The sequence below is a fragment of the Lethenteron reissneri genome, chromosome 26, assembly GCF_015708825.2.
Source record: "Lethenteron reissneri isolate LAM-NWPU_2019-01 chromosome 26, ASM1570882v1, whole genome shotgun sequence".
In the NCBI taxonomy this organism is placed as follows: Eukaryota; Metazoa; Chordata; class Hyperoartia; order Petromyzontiformes; family Petromyzontidae; genus Lethenteron; species Lethenteron reissneri.
In genome coordinates this window covers 16,022,363-16,039,212 of record NC_083804.1, presented here as the reverse complement: position 1 = coordinate 16,039,212, position 16,850 = coordinate 16,022,363, and the positions used below count along the sequence as shown (strand labels likewise).

General features: G+C 51.8%; 1 protein-coding gene across 1 annotated transcript in view; it reads left to right on the top strand.

The window, feature by feature from the left end:
- Window positions 1-16,850, top strand: part of DLGAP5 (DLG associated protein 5) — a 34,810-nt gene that overhangs the window by 815 nt on the left and 17,145 nt on the right. Inside the window, 7 exon segments of the mRNA XM_061560769.1 lie at window positions 3,691-3,933; window positions 6,120-6,340; window positions 11,206-11,301; window positions 12,420-12,525; window positions 13,074-13,157; window positions 13,358-13,398; window positions 15,525-15,855. Of these exon segments, the coding sequence (XP_061416753.1) occupies window positions 3,696-3,933; window positions 6,120-6,340; window positions 11,206-11,301; window positions 12,420-12,525; window positions 13,074-13,157; window positions 13,358-13,398; window positions 15,525-15,855 (1,117 nt within the window). The 5' untranslated portion in view covers window positions 3,691-3,695.

Here is a 16,850-nt window from a genome sequence, read left to right as displayed (position 1 = left end):
CTCGCTAACAGCACTTGCCCCTACAGTCTGTTGAGGCTATAACGGGGGGGGCGTGGGCTCATTTATTTATTTACACACTTTTATTTAACTCTGTTGTTGTTGTCGTATCCTCAAATCTTGACTCAATTTTAACCCACTTCCCAATGTGGTATCCACTGTAAACTTGGTATACTTATGTCATACTAATGACAATACTATATTCCATCATAAAAAAAAACTAAAACTTTTAAACTCTCTTTTTACACACTTTCTATGAACTCACTGTCTTGTTGTCATATCCTCAAATCTTGTAACTCAATTTTAACCCACTTCCTAATGTGGTATCGACTGCAAACTTGGTATACTTATGTCATACTGATGGCAAGACCATATTCTATCATAAAAATATATTTGTAAACATTCATTTTTATATGTTACTAGCTGTACTACCCGGCTTCGCCCGGGACTTGTATCTACCACGGCCGGCCGCCTTTGTCTCCCCAGTGGCGATGTTAATACGCTACAGTAGTTAAGTTACTCGTTTGAGGCAGAGTCGACCTAGGGGAGGTTCAAATAATCGTCACCGGTGGTGGCCGTGAGCGGGAATCGAACTGGGTTTGCCGGGTTGGTAGCGCAGCGTAGCGTTAAGCACTACACCCACCGCTCCTCACACACCACACACGCACAGACACACACACAGACACACACACAGACACACGCAGACACACACAGACAGAAACACACACACAGACAGCACGCTAACCACTACACTACCGCTCCCCACACACCACACACGCACACACACAGACACACACACAGACACACACACAGACACACACACAGACACACACACACAGACACACACACACAGGCAGCACGCTAAGCACTACACTACCGTTCCCCCTACACAACACACGCACGCGCGTCCATAGGTACACATACACGCGCTTGCTGCAGACACACGACTTTCAGGGTGCATACGGCAGTAAACGACTGAAATAATAAAGCGGCAATGCTGTGTAAGGAACGCCTTAGACCCGCATTATACATTTGTGTAATGCGAGCGTAAACACACAAACACACACAAACACATACACAATACACACACACATACATGGAGACACACAGACAGACACATAACATACATACACACACATACAAACACAGAAACACATACACACACATACATAGACACACACATACATACACACGAACACATCCACAGACGTACATACACACATACATACAGGCACGCAGACATACACATAAACACATACAAAAAAACCCACATACATACACACACACATACATACACACAAACACATGCACACACATACATACACACATGCATACAGACACACAGACATACACATAAACACATACACACATACACATGACCCGGCTTCGCCCGGGACTTGGATCCACCACGGCGGCAAAACCGACATACATACACACACAGACATACACACAAACACATACACACACATACAAACACACATGCATACAGACACACAGACATACACATAAACACATACACATGACCCGGCTTCACCCGGGACTTGGATCCACCACGGCGGCAAAACCGACATACATACACACACAGACATACACACAAACACATACACACACATACAAACACACATGCATACAGACACACAGACATACACATAAACACATACACATGACCCGGCTTCGCCCGGGACTTGGATCTACCACGCCCAGCCGCCTTTGTCTCCCAAGTGCCGATGTTAATACGCCACACCAGTTACTCGTTTGAGGCTGAGTGGACCTAGGGGAGGTTCAAATAATCGTCACCGGTGGTGGCCGTGAGCGGGAATGGAACTGGGTTCGCCGGGTTGGTAGCGCAGCGTAGCGTTAAGCACTACACCCACCGCTCCTCACAGACCACACACGCACAGACACACACACAGACACACGCAGACACACACAGACAGACACAGACAGACACACACACACACACACAGACAGCACGCTAAGCACTACACTACCGCTCCCCACACACCACACACGCACACACACAGACACACACACAGACACACGCAGACACACACAGACAGACACAGACAGACACACACACACACAGCACGCTAAGCACTACACTACCGTTCCCCCTACACAACACACGCGCGCGCGTCCATAGGTACACATACACGCGCTTGCTGCAGACACACACGACTTTCAGGGTGCGTAAGGCAGTAAACGACTGAAATAATAAAGCGGCAATGCTGTGCGAGGAACGCCTTAGACCAGCAACACATTTGTGTAATGCGAGCGTAAACACACAAACACATACACACAGACATACACATACACACAAACACACACATACATGCACACAAACACACACATACATGCACACAAACACATACACAATACACACACACATACATGCAGACACAGACAGACACATAACACACATACATACACACACATACACACACATACATAGACACACACATACATAGAGACACGCAGACATACACATAAAGACATAAAAAAAAACCCACATACATACACACACACATACACACAAACACATACATACACATACATACACACATACATAGAGACACACAGACATACACATAAACACAAACACACATACACATGACCCGGCTTCGCCCGGGACTTGGATCCACGATGCCCCGCCGCCTTTGTCTCCCCAGTGACGATGTTCACACACGACAGCAGTTACGCTTTTGAGGCTGAGTGGACCTAGGGGAGGGCCAGGTCCGTTTCAAATAATCGTCAGCGGTGGTGGGCGTGAGTTGGAATCGAACTGGGGTCGCTCAAGCAGCTTAATGACTGTTTGTACAAAGAACATATAAAGAATCGATTATAATAACCAGGCAAGAGTCCACATTATAGACTGCCAGTACACGCACTCAGCTTCATAAGCAGGCTAGAGTGTACATGATAGAGTGGCAGTACGCTCACCGAGCTTAATAAGCAGGCTACAGTGTACATGATAGACTGACAGTACGCTCACCCAGCTTAATGAGTATTTGTACAGTGAACATTAAAGTAATCGATTGTTGGCGCGTTGGGTTTAAAAGTAATATTAATAGCACACATTGTGGTGGGGGTGTAGTGAAGAGTAGGAAAAACTTTGATGAATTTACCTCAGAGTGGCGTGGTGGGTGTCGAGGCCTAGTAGCGTGCAAAGCCTGCGGCCTCGCCTAAAATTGTCGGCTTGGAAGAGGCAGGGTACGGGTGGCGTTCCTTCCCCCCCACCTAGCGCTCCAACAATACTGTGTAATGTCTATTATTTAATTAAATACGGAGCTTATGAAAGTGGCGAAGGCGTGGCTAGCCGTTGGCAGGGGCAACCGCCGTCCAATGAAACTGCAGCCCTTGGCGAAGGCGTGGCTAGCCGTTGCCAGGTCCAATGAAAGCGGCGAAGGCGTGGCTAGCCGTTGCCAGGGGCAACCGCCGTCCAATGAAAGTGCGTATGGGCCAAAGTCCACACACACACACACAGACAGACAGACATGAACGATTTTATATATATAGATGTTTCGGCAATTGCCCATGGTAAACTGACCCTTCCGTTATGACAAGCTTCGGGGGCCACATCCTGGAGTCGTGGAGTTCTTCCATTACTACTAGCACACTTCATAAAAGCGTGTTTAATTTTTTTTTAAAAAATACACTATTACGTATTGTTGTTGTTGTTCGTCTCCGCTGCAGTGATCATGATGGCGAGTGGGCGCGTCACGAGGAACGGTGGCAGCATCATCCCGTCGTCGCACGCCGGGCTGCACAAGAAGCGTGGCCCCGTGGCCGAGCTACGCGTGCGCCTGGCGCAGGAGAAGGCGGTGGGGAGACGCGACCGTCGTGCCACCATCCTGTTGGAACGCCGCCGGGGGTACTCCCCGCTCGCCGAGAGGAGCGTCAACGTGGCCCCCCAAGGGGAGAGCGGCAAGCCTACAGGTAGCCCCCCCCCCACCCTCCCCATCCCTCACGGAGCTCCCTCGCCAACTTATTTGGCGAAATTTGGAGAATGAATTGCAAATTAGCAGCAGCAGCGTCGGCAGCATCAGGGTGGAGAGTGCTGTCTGTCTGGTGTCCTGAGGGCACGTGCTCTCGCGTACGTTGTGATGGGATTATGTGTTGGCAAGCTGGCTATCGGTTGTGTGCTGAATCGGACCTCCCGGCCACTATGTATTTTGAGGCGCTCGGTGGCAGGATGTGTAAGGGCACGGATTCTCTCAGGCCGGGTGAGGCGAGGACAAGGACACGACTGAAGCTCACGTACACACTGAACACACAAGCACACACCCGGGTGTGTGTGTGTGTGTTGTGGGGAGCGGTGGCGCAGCGGTTAGCACGCTGCTCTACGAACCCGGCGACGCGAGTTCGATTCCCGCCTACGCCAACACCAGTGATGATTATCTGAACAGGTCATGGGCCTCCACTAAGTCGACTCGGTCTCAAATGAGTACCTGGTGCGGTGTGTAAGCATCACCACTGGTGTTGGCTACCCCACCCCCTCATATACCGTGCCAGCCTTCATAGGTGATCGCTAACAGCACTTGCCCTAACAGTCTGGTAAGGCTATACAGGGGATCTTTGTAGCAGAGCATTGGCACAGTGGTTAGCCATCCTGCTGCACTACGACATCCAGTGATCCGAGTTTGATTCCAGGCCATGTTCAGCCGCGACAGCGGGTGATTGTGGCAAAATGTGCCTTGCGACAACAGCCATGTCCGAACTCGTCCCCGGTCTTTTCGAGGCCAGCTCGGACTCGCATGACCACCTGGTGCTCTTTTGGTGTCATTTGTAACCACGTGGCAACGTCGCCACTCTACCAGCACGCGACCCTCGACTTTCTGAACCACGGCGCCTTCGCGACTGCCTTGCGCGAAGGAGAATTGACGGGTGCCCGTTAACGGCGCTTTGCTTTCCTGGCGGCAGCCGTGGCTGCTGGGTGTGGAGAGCCCGCCGACCACCCGACACGCGGGCAGCGCATCTCCTCCGTGCGTCTCCTTTGCGCCTTTCCGCGTGATGAGCTGCTTTTGTTGAGTTATCGTTTGTGACGGCCAGGTTCATAATCAACGATTTTTGGGTTTAGATCGCGTTATTTATAAATGTGTTGTAACCCTCCACCACCCGACACGGCCAATCAGTAAAAAAGTCTCACGTTGACAAAAGACAAATTAGTTCACTGCTTTAGCCCACCGGTGTGTTGAAGCGCGAAACCACAACATTTACAATTTGAGTACGACGTTTCGCTGGTAATTGCATCCAGCATCATCGGGCAATTCGCCAGAATGGTGAGGCTCTGCTGTGTCTCCCGTTCTTATATAGAGCAGCAGCAGAGTGACGTCATCATTAACTCATCAGGTGCAAAGATTTGAGGGGGGAGTTATTGTAATTATATACTAGATTAGTAATCAGGCTATTGTTACGATGCGAGTTGTAGATTAGTAATCATTTGGAATGTGTTTTATTGTGATTATGCTACATTAGTAATCGGTGTTTGTTTCCCTTATAAGGAATTGTAATGTATCTTATTTAATAATACGCTTCAAGGCCGCACTGGTGGAGGGTTACGACACATTTATAAATAACGCAATCTAAATCCAAAAATCGTTGATTATGAATAATATTGGTCGCGAAAGCCTACGTGTTAAACTGATGGCCAGGTTCCTTCTGAAAAAATAAGTTAACAGCACAGTGAGCTTTACCCAGTAGTTAAACAAAATTGTTTAGTTTTATGTGTATATTTTTAAGGAATTTGTTTACCTTTCCAATACTTTGCACTTCTGACTTTGTCTTGTTTTGTTGTTTCGATTTAAAGCTTTTGTGACTGCAGGGATTCATCTTCTTGGTTCTTTTGGTAAAGTCACATAGAAGGAAAAAATAAAATAATAAAACTAAAACATAATAAAATACAATTCTCATATGCGCCCCACCGCATCGCCTCGCTGCCCTGTGAGAATTGTATTTTATAATGTTTTATTTTTATAATTTTATTATTTCCCTTCTACGTGACTTTACCGAAAGAACCAAGAAGATGTTTTGTTGTTGTAACGTTCTGAACCCATGAGAGCTTCATAGCTCATCAGATTGCTCCTGCGTAAGTAAAGTTCCTGATTCTGCGTGCGTGGGGACAGGCGAGCAGAGCTCCCAGCTCCTGCGCAGGGAGCGCCTCGCCAAGTACAAGGAGGAGAAGGAGCTGCGTAGGCGCCAGGCGCTGAGCAAGAAGACGTTTGTGGTGAAGCACGTGAAGGCGAGCCCGACGCGCTACCTGGTCTCCCTGCCGCCCGGGGTCACCATCGCCGCGGCGACGCGGCCGCCGGCCATCGCCAAGACGACGACGACGACGACGGCGGCGGTAAGGGCCGCGAGATACGGCGCCGCGTGATCCATGCGACAGAGCTGAACTAAACAATTTGTATTTTACCAGGTGAGGCCCACTGAGGTTTTTTTCAGAAGCATCCTGGCACAAATGGTAGCTCGACATAGTGGCTTAAAACATGGGAATTAATAGCGGCCAAATAATTTGAAAGTATGTTGATTTTATATGTGGAGGGAAAAACCGGAGGATCTGGAGAAAAATCCACGCGACCACGGGGGGGAGAACATGCAAACTCCGAATATACCACAGGCGTTGTCAGGGTCTGGACCGAACACACGACTTCCTGCGTACCAGGCGAGATCGATGATATCTCGCTACCGCGGCGAGGTGATCGGTTTGATCCGTGCGATAGAGCCGAGATGTGGAGGGGATCGAGTCGATTCATCGATGGAAATTACAATCCGACTCGCGCTTTTGTGCTCGGTTATTTGGGCCTCTTAAAAAATAGCAGCCGCCCTGCCCCCCATGCAAGTCACGTGGCGCTGTTGATAATGCCGATGGCGCCACCAAGCCCGGCCAATGACCTCCCGTCCAGCGGCACACGTGTTAACCGATGGGTTGCGTAATCGAACCGATAATCTGCATAGAAATTGATTGCCTAACAAGTTGAGCAGCCCGACTCTGCTATTTCTGTGTATGGCCAGAGGAACACCTCGGGAGGTCTTAAGGGGAAGTTTGTCCACTCCCCCAGACATTTTCAGACTGCCATTGTGAGAATTTTGACGAGTGCATGTTTGTAAATAAATAATCCTTACGTTTTATTTTTCATTTGTTTGTTATTTTAGACACATTTGAATGTATTCCATATTGAACGCAGCGCGTAAACAAGTGTGGGGTAATGGGTTTTTCATCTGAAATAAATGCGCGGGAAAAAACCTATTTCTTTTAGTCTCGGCTGGAATTTAATTTGCGCCCCCCCCCCCCCCCCTCTGAAAGTTTCAATCAAGTGACCCGCTGTGTGTACAGCCTCTACTTTTGTAATTTAACTACTGGATTAAGGGCTTTGCCCACGCCACGTCGGTCATGGAGGGGTTGGTGAAGGTGACATAGTCGCATAGCCTCGCTGCCCTGTGGGGCAACCTTCGAGCCCGACCCTGACGCTTGTTGTATATTTGGAGTTTGCGTGTCTCTCTCCCCGTGGTCGTCCGGTTTTTCCTTCCACGTTTCGAATCAACGTTCGTTTAGAATATTTGACTGAAATAAATTTCCACGCGATAAGCCACTTCGTTGGGCTATCGTTTGTGGTCAGGTCAAATAAAAAAAATGTTTGTTTAGTTTGACCCTGCCTACATGTGTGAGGGTCTGCAATTGAACTTTATGGCGGGACCCCGGGGTCCCATAAGCCCTCAGCCATCGCATAAACTGCGTTGCGACGTCATTTTATGTCTGTTGAAGGCGAACGACACGGCAATCTATTCCTCTCAACGAGCTCTACACGATGCGCTAATCAAAGTTTCAAAGTTTTGTTTATGACTACGGCAATTTTGGCAACGACGGGTGCTTGATGAAGAACGAGAGGATTGATTTCTGGTGGGTCGTGGCGCTTATGTGCGCGGTGGGACAGTCGGCAAAAAAGAATGAATTAATTACAATTTATACTTCCATTTATTCGGGACCCCGGGGTCCCGCCATCAGGTTAAATTGTCCCCGTGTGCGTGTATGTGTGCGTTTTCCTGCCTATGCGAATTACAGCCTGTGTGAGTGTGTGAAAGCAAGTGTGTGTGTGTGTGCAGAGAGCGGGAGTGTAGCAGTTAGCGCGCGCTGCGCTACGAACCGGAGTTCGATTCCCGCTCACGGCCAACACCAGTGACGATTATCTGAACTGGTCATGGGCCTCCTCTAGGTCGACTCAGCCCCAAATGAGTACCTGGCGCAGTGTGTAAACATAACTACTGGAAAGACCAAGGCGTCTGGGCGTGGTGCTGGCCATCCACCCTCTCGTGTGCCGTGGCGGCCTTCATAGGTGCTCGCTAACAGCCTTTGCCCCAACAGCCTGTTCAGGCTACACGGGGGAATCTTTGTCTTTGTGAAAGCAAGAGTGCGATTGTCCCTGCATTTCTGTATCCGCGAGAAGTCGCACCAGTGCCTGCCCGCTCGCGCGTGCGTATGGATTTTATCCGCTGTGATCCATGGCCGCCCTCTGGAACATCATCCAGTGATCCTCTCCTCTCGAGTGCCTGGAGCAGGAGAAATGAAAGCGCGAACAGTTTCTGCCTCTCGCAGCGCGGTGCTCATTATCACATTAAGGCACTGCCATTAAAGAAGCAACGCGGGGCAGAAAGCACAGGGGCGCGCTCGCGGTGAGCACCTAAAGTGCCTTGAAAGAGATCCGCTAATTGGCTATAATGTCTGTTGGAGACTTAGTGGGGTTTTTTCGTATTAATTGTTCAAGTTGCTGTTGTGCACGTCCTCTTTGTCAGATGCAATGTGTGCGGCCGTGTTATAGATTAGACTGTTCTCTTGTGGCCATTGTTTGAGTGACGCTGATGTTTTGAGTCAATACCATTAACAAATTTACCCAGAAGACCTGTAAATGAAAGTGGAACGTCGATCTGGAGCTACGGTTTCCTGCATTGTAATAAAGCACTGAAGGGAAAGGGCATAAATTACCATTCATCACGGGAACAATTTAAAGTCGCCCATGGTGGTGTTAGAGTGTGAAGGACTGTAGCAGGGAGAAGCCCGCGGATGTGTGAGTGTGAGAGAGCGGGTTGTGTGCCGGGGAGCGGTATGTATGGCAACGTGATGCCTCACTTGAGACAGTAAATCTAGCTGTGACGGTCTCACCTGATGACGGAGACTTGTGTTGCCTCCGAAACGTCGTGATTTTTTTATTTCATTTTTTATTTTACTTTTATTAATTTAAATTGTTTTACCTACGTGCCTTTACCGAAAAAACCTAAGAATATGAATCCTTGCAGTCACGAAAGCTTCAAATCTAGAATTAAGGTAGTGCAACGGTTCGTGCGCTACCCTACGATCCCAGCGACCCGAGTTCGATTCCCGCTCACTGACAGTGATGATTATCTGAACCGGTCCTGGGGCTCCGCAAGGTCGACTCGGCCTCAAATGAGTACCTGGTGCGGTGTATGAACATCGTCACTCGGGAGGTGGAGGGGGTTGGGCGTGGTTCTCGCCGCCCACCCCCTCGTGTGCCGTGTTGGCCTTCATAGCTGCTATTCGCTAACAGCACTTGCCCCAATCTTCTGTTAAGGCTATACGGACGATCTTTGTTTTTGTGTGTCAGGTGTGTGCGTGTGTGTGACCAATACAAAGATCCGCCGTATAGCCATGCAGGCTGTTGGGGCAAGTGTTGTTCACGAGTACCTATTAAGGCCGGCACGGGACGCAAACGGGGGTGGTGTGGACCCCCACCACGCCTTTGTCTCCACGTTGTCGACGTTTCCGCACGGCACCAGGCTGAGTTGACATCGAGGTTGCCAAGGAGCGCTTCAGAGATTCGTCACCGATGTTGTTACCGTGACCTGCCAGGTGCCCAGCGCCGTGCGCTCACCACAACGCTGCCACTGTGTTGTGGGTAAGCGGCAAAAGGCGGCGGTGATTTTCTGTACTGGTTCTGTGCCTCACCGAGGTCGACTCCGCATTAAGCGATTACCCGGTGTGATGCGTCAACATCGGCACCGGGGAGATGAAGGCGGCTGTTGGCGATCCTGGCCGTACAATCCCCCTCTTGAGCTGTGCGCCCCTCGACAGGTGCGAAAGAAGTGCTACATCTTCTTGGTTCTTTTGGTAAAGTCACGTAGAAGGGAAGTAATAATTTTTAAAAATAATTATGTTTTATTTTTATTATTTTATTACTTCCCTTCTACGTGACTTTACCGAAAGAACCAAGAAGATGAATCCCTGCAGTCACGAAAGCTTTAAATCGAGAAGTGCTACATTCATGGTGGGGGGGGGGGGAATCTTTGTCACTGAAAACTTTAAAATCGAAACTATTTTTTATTTTACCGGGTAAGGCCCACCGAGCTTCACAGCTCTTTTTCAGAAGCAACCTGACCATGAATGATAGCTCAATGAAGTAGCTTATTGCGTGGACATTTCTAGCAGCCCAAATACTCTAAACGCATGTTTCTCAATGTGGAGGGGAGACCCGGAGGACCCAGAGAAAAATCCATGCGAGGGGAGAGACATACAAATTCCAAATGTACAGGCGTCTTGGTCGGGATGGAACCCACCCACCTCCTGTACAGCAGACAAAGTGGTTAACATCTCGCCACTGTAACACTCAATGTGGATATGTTCGTGTGTGCATGCCTGAGATTTTGAGAGCATTTATATGGGTGAGTGTTTCAATGTGAGCGCCTGAGGCTAAACAGGCGATATTTGCCTGTTTGTCAAGGAGATTGTGAATATTTGAGGGCTTGTGCACGTACGTTTCAATGTGTGTGTGTGAAAGAGTGATTGCATGTGTGAGCGAGTGTGTGTGTGAATGCGATTTGTGAGCGAGGGAGTGTGAGCGTGCGAGCAGATGTGCACGTTTCAGTTTTGCCTGACTGAAGGAGATTGTGAGCGACTGGCCATCACTTGCCGCGGCGTTTATAGTGAGCGGTGCGATGGGGCGACACGGCACAGCTCTTGACACGGCTGCTTACCGGAGCTCATCCTGCTTTATTACTCCGCTCCCCTGTCACCCATCGCCTCCCACTCAGCCAATGCATTCTGGCCACCGCTCGTCTGTCGGGAGTCTTCTTTCTGCGCGCGTGCGTGTGTGTGTCTGTGCGTGTGCGTCCGAGTTGCCCTGGGCGGCCGCGATGTCGCTAACGCGCGCCTCTCGCCGCGGTCTTGCAATGTGTTGCGTGCGGGCCCCCCCTTGCTTGCAGAAGCGGACCCTGGTGAGCGCCGTCGTCCCCCGTATCACGACCCGCTCCATGGCACGGCAGCAGGCGCCGGGGATGGCGGGCGCACGGCACGGGCCGGTGAGTCCTCTAGCGCGTGCGGGCACTTGACGCGGCACGTGTGGTTGTAATCCGCTCCCCCCTCCCCAGCTTGTGGTCGGGGGGGGGGGTGGAGAGACATGTGTAATAAGCGAGGCAGACGATGGCGGTGGCGCAATGTCGTACGTCTAAAGGTGAAATTTTCAATTAACCTTACAAGGAGGCGCTCTCTTTGATGCGTGGAATCTGTGTCCATGTGGCCGGGGGGGGAGGGCTGGTTTGTTTTTTGTTTTTTACCAAGTGGAGTTGAACTCGACCCAGCCTTGGCTTGCCCAGCGCCCCTCCCTCCCTGTGCGAGCGTTTATTTGGTGGCGTGTGCTGGGCACAGCCCCGTGAAATGGGCTGCCTCCATGCTCAGACGTGTGATGCATTGCGGGTGCGCGGGCTCTGTGGCCCTGTGGGGGGGTGGAGGGGGTGGGCTTGGGGGGACTGGGGGGGGGGAATGGCTGGTGTAGGGGAGCGATTGCACCGGGTGGAGCGAGGAGGATTCCTGCGGGTCCACGTCCGCCGCAGTTGACGTCGTGATTTAGCCTCCCCGTGAATGGGGCTTTCAGAGGTGCAAATAATCTGAAGTGTGCAAATTGCTCGAAGCTAATTACCAATTACTTTGTGATTTCTACTGCGACTTAATTCAATAAAAGCGTGCAATATGTGAAACTCTCTAAACGGAGCTATTTGTTTTAATTTGCGAATTAATATTAATAATGAGGCGACTTTCCGCTAGAGGCTCGGCGCGTCGCGCAGTCTCGCGACGGATGGCGTCGCCCACCAAGCGCCCGCAAAGCGGCGGCGAAAGGCGCCTCGTTGTTGTCTGCATGCGACCCGTGCAGGTGCACGCGCTTGCGCGTGTGTGTGAACGGCCAACACCAGTGAGCATTATCTGAAGCGGTCATGGGCCTCCCCTAGGTCGACTCGGCCTTTAAAACGAGTACCTGGTGCAGTGTGTAAAAACATCACCACTGGGGGAGTGGTTGCTGACCACACCCCACCCCCTCCGTGTGCCGTGCCGGTCTTCATTGGCGCTGCTTGCTTCGCGGCACTTGCCCCAACAGTCTGTCAAGGCTATAGAGGGGAGTCTCTTTGTCTTTTTGTGTGAACAGGCTCCGAGGACGGCTGCTGCCCAAACTAGAAAGGCTGCCCCCAGGGTGGGCGCGCCAGCCCAGGAGGCCAAGCCGGATGGCAAGGGCCGAACCGTCGCTGGTGTCGGTGAGTGTCCATTGTGGAGGCCCGGGACCACCACGCCAAACAAGCGTTACAAAATGACGAAGTCAAAGAAAATAATCTCCAGCCGTTTCACACGAAACTGATCTACTTGGATTTTTGCCAGGAAAGGCCACACTTCGCCCCACAAATTATAGCCCGATGAAGTGGCTTATCACGTGCAAATTTATAGCAGCTATAGACTCTAAATGTGGAGGGGCAAAACCGGAGGACCCGGAGAAAAATCCACGCAACCACGGGGAGAACACGCAAACTCTAAATATACAGCAGTCGTCAGGGTTGGGATCGAACCCACGACCTCCGATGTGCCAGGCGAGGTAGAAGATATCTTGCCACCGCAGCCCCCCCACAGCTGGGTTAGGCCGAGTTCAGGAGCCCTCGTAAGCCTGGAGAGATTCTCGCTCGCCAAAATCTGGTCGGTCAAAACACCTGTGCCTTTGTGCGTGCCGGCGTGCATTTGCGTACCCGTGCGTGCACCTTCGTGCACGTGTGAACACGTGCGGGGTACGCACATGCGTGCGCGTTCATTTCAGGAGCGACTGGCCGTGCGACTCGCTTGAGAGCAAAGGAGGAGGAGGCAGCGGCGGCGGCGCCGGCTCCTTTCGCCGCCCGACGCGGTAAGCCAGAGTCCGCGTCGCGCACGCGCCATCGATTTGTCAACGGCGGTCGAAGCAGATGCCGGGTTTGAATTTAGCACCGGAGGGGAGGCGGAGGAGGGTCAATGTGACACTCCCTTGGGCACGCGTGGGTGATGGCTGTCTGTCTCTTGCTCCTCTTGGAATACGTCCCCGGCTTCTCCTCCTGCGTGTGTCTGCAGGGACACGGATCGCCGTCAAGCTGAACGAGGTTCTTCACGAGGTTAGTCCGGCCGTCGCATCGCATTCGTCAAGCTGCGGTTGCACAGCCTCGGCGGCGAGGCGCTCGCCGTCGAGGCTGTTTGCGCAAAATCAATGGTTCAATTCCTGAGATGTGCGGCAATCACCGCGGTGGGAGTAACCGAAGCGCGTGCGTGCGTGCTCGCCCCGTGCCGTGCAAGTGTCACGGAAGATGCTGCGACGTCGTCCGTACGAGCGAGCTGCTCCAGCGTGGAGTGTCCTGGTCTAAATATGCACGTTAACTGTCGTCTATTTTTACGACGGTTAAAACTACAAACAAATGTTTCTACTTTACCAGGTAAGGCCCACTAAGCTGCTGCATAGCTCTTTACCAGAAGGGACCCGTGACCATCACGAGTGATGGCTCAATAAAGTATTGCGTGGAAATGTACAAGCAGCAAAATACTCTAAAACGCTTGTTTCTAAATGCGGAGGGAAACACGGGTGGAGCCGGAGAAAAATGTACTCGCCCGCGGGGAGATCATGTAAACTCCCAACTATACAGGCGTCGGGGTCAGGATCGAACCCACGAACCTCCTGTATACCAGGCGAGGTAGTTAACTCCTGGAGTTTGCATGTTCTCCCCATTGGTCGCGTGGATTTTAGCTCAGTGGGCCTTACCTGGTAAAATAAAAATTGTTTATCGTTTAATGCCTCCAGCTTGCCCACCCATGTTGCTTCACCGAGGCTTAAGGTGCCAATGCATTGTGTTCGGTGTGCGTTGAATGCTCCCGGCGTGCACCCAGTCTCACGAGGTCATTTCTTTATCCAGCAAAGCCGTGCTCGGTCTCGAGGCTCGCTGACCTTGAACAAGGATATTTGGCCATTTCCTCATTTTGAATTGGTGCTTTGTATTCGAGAGGAAGCCAAAGTGCCCAGGTGAAAGCCGCCACGCGTACAGGGACAAACTACTAACTACAAAGTGCACACGCGTGTGGGTTTCGCGAATACCACCGTGCTGAGAAAAGTGCACACGCGTGTGTGGGTTCGCGAGTACCACTTAAATCATCCCGGCACATCTCTGCGCGTTTGCAGCACCAAAGTTTTGGAACAACCGCGCTTTCCTCCTCCCTTTGACCATCGTAAATCTTTCTTCGGGAAAATATCCTCAAGCAGAAGATTATTGCTGGATACAACCATATTTGTAAATGTGGTTTGTAACGTTGATCCTTACCCGTGTGTAGTTAGTTACATTTTAGTGTGCAATTTAATTGAGGGACTGTGTTGTTATCTGGGACTGTTGTTGTTGTGTTTTTTCTTCTTTGCCCAAGCTTGGATTTAGTGTTAAAAAGTCGGCAGTAATTGGTATATATATTTTTTCAACTTGTGCTCATATGCTTTTTCTATTTTGCGTTTTTGTTTTCAGTAATTTGCTTACCTTTACTTTACAGCTCAAAAATATTTTTTGTAATGTTTGCTGTTGTCATTTTCTGACCCGCCCCGACTGGACATCTGTGGAAAAAGAGCTTCATGGCTCAGTGAATTTCTCCAGTATAAATAAATATTATGATTTGTATATTTTACGTATACCTGTTGCGTGTTAGTTTGTGCATTGTGTGTTTTATACACTTCAGTGTATTTATGCGTATGATTACACTGTGTGTATTTATGCCGATATTTTTAGACGTGTTTTCAAAGCGTGTGTCTACATATTGGGCAGTTGGTGGCAGTCGCCCTCCAACAACAGTGTGGGGCAGAGGAGCGACGCTCAGGGCAGTCAGCGGAGCGCCGGGCGGCTAAAATTCAGCGAGTTGGCACAGTAGGGGGCACAGCTGGTGCATCTGCCCGTCATCTCAGTCAGCCCACCCACGGCACCTGGGTCTGTCCCGTGACCTCCAAGCAGTGAGCCTCCGATAATTCACTTGGTCTCAAAGTGCACCTGGCCTGCCACAGGTGCCGTGGTGACGTCACCATTATTTTGTGGCGAATGGCGGGTATTCGTATTGGTATGCACGGTTGCATGGTAGTGTAGTCTGGAGCGGTGGTGTAACGGATTGGCGCTCTGCGCTACGAACTCGGCGCGCACGGTGTGACGTGCTTGCGAGTGTCACTGCGGTGGGATGGCTCGCGGGTATCGCGTGTGACCCCCCCCCGTGCCGTGTCCTGCAGGACCAAGCCGGTGAGGAGGAGTCGGGGGTCTGCAGCAAGGCCGGAGAGGAAGCCCAGCCTCAGCCGGGGTTGGCACGCACCCCCGAGGCGGCGGCCCCCGCAAGTAGCCGGCGCCAGGGCATGGCGCGCCGCTCCTTCGCTCCCGTCGGCTTCGTGTTCCAAGGCCTGCCGGGCATGACGACGACGACGATGATGATGCCTCTTCCTCGCCTGCAGCCACTCAGCCCCTGCTCCACCTCCTCCTTCCTGTCGCCGGCGGAAATCGTCGCTCCGTTGAGCTTCAGCCCCGTGCAGCACGGCCCCCCGCCGCGCCGACCTGCCACGCCTGCCGGTGAGACGACGAGACGTGCGCTGTGCACGCAGGTGTGTGCAGGCAGCTGTGTGCAGGCAGGTGTGTGCAGGCAGGTGTGTGTACACAGGTGTGCGCACGCAGGTGTACGCACGCAGGTGTACGCCCGCGCCCGCACGCGGACACGCACGCCTCGTGCCCGTAGGTGAGATTAGACGCGCGCGCGTGCGTGTGTACGTACGCACGGTGGTCCGTGAGGTGAGATGAACGTGCGTAAGAACACGCTTGCGTTTACACGCGTACGCACCTTCCAGATCGTGACCGTATACGCACGAATTCCCGTCCCTTCCCACAGCCATCCGTGCTGTCGAATCTGTGCCGCCTATTCAAGTGCAGGCTCAAACACATTGCTTTTTTCTTCTGCCTTTGACTGACTGCCTTTGACTGACTGCCTTTCTCTCTCTCTTTCTCTCCATAAACTAGATATCCCCACTGTTTCTGCAAAGCGTCTTGAGACGCGGATCGCATTTAGACGCTGCTGTATGAACCAAAATTGTTCTCCTGTCGTTGCGTGCGGCTCTGTTGACGTGCCATCAGTTGGGACGCGCAGGTACGTAAACGCACCCTTCGTCGAGACGCGCACGGACACGTGGGAGCGCTGCCGTGCATTACGTGAGCGTGCGCCGGGGGCGGGGCGGGGTGGTGGTCACGCATCGGCTGCTCAGATTCACTCGAGCTGCTTTTGGTGTGGGAGCTGATGCGAATGCTCGTGCAGATGGACGCTAGAGCGCACGCTGCAGACGCTCGTGCGCACGCAGGCGCACGAGTGTGCACGCTGCAGATGCTCGTGCACACGCACACACACGCACAAGTGTGCACGCTGCAGGCGACCGTGCCCACACACGCACAAGTGTGCACACTGCAGATGACCGTGCCCACGCACACACACACAAGTGTGCACGCTGCAGGTGACCGTGCCCACGCACACACACACACACAAGTGTGCACACTGCAGGTGACCGTGCCCACACACACAC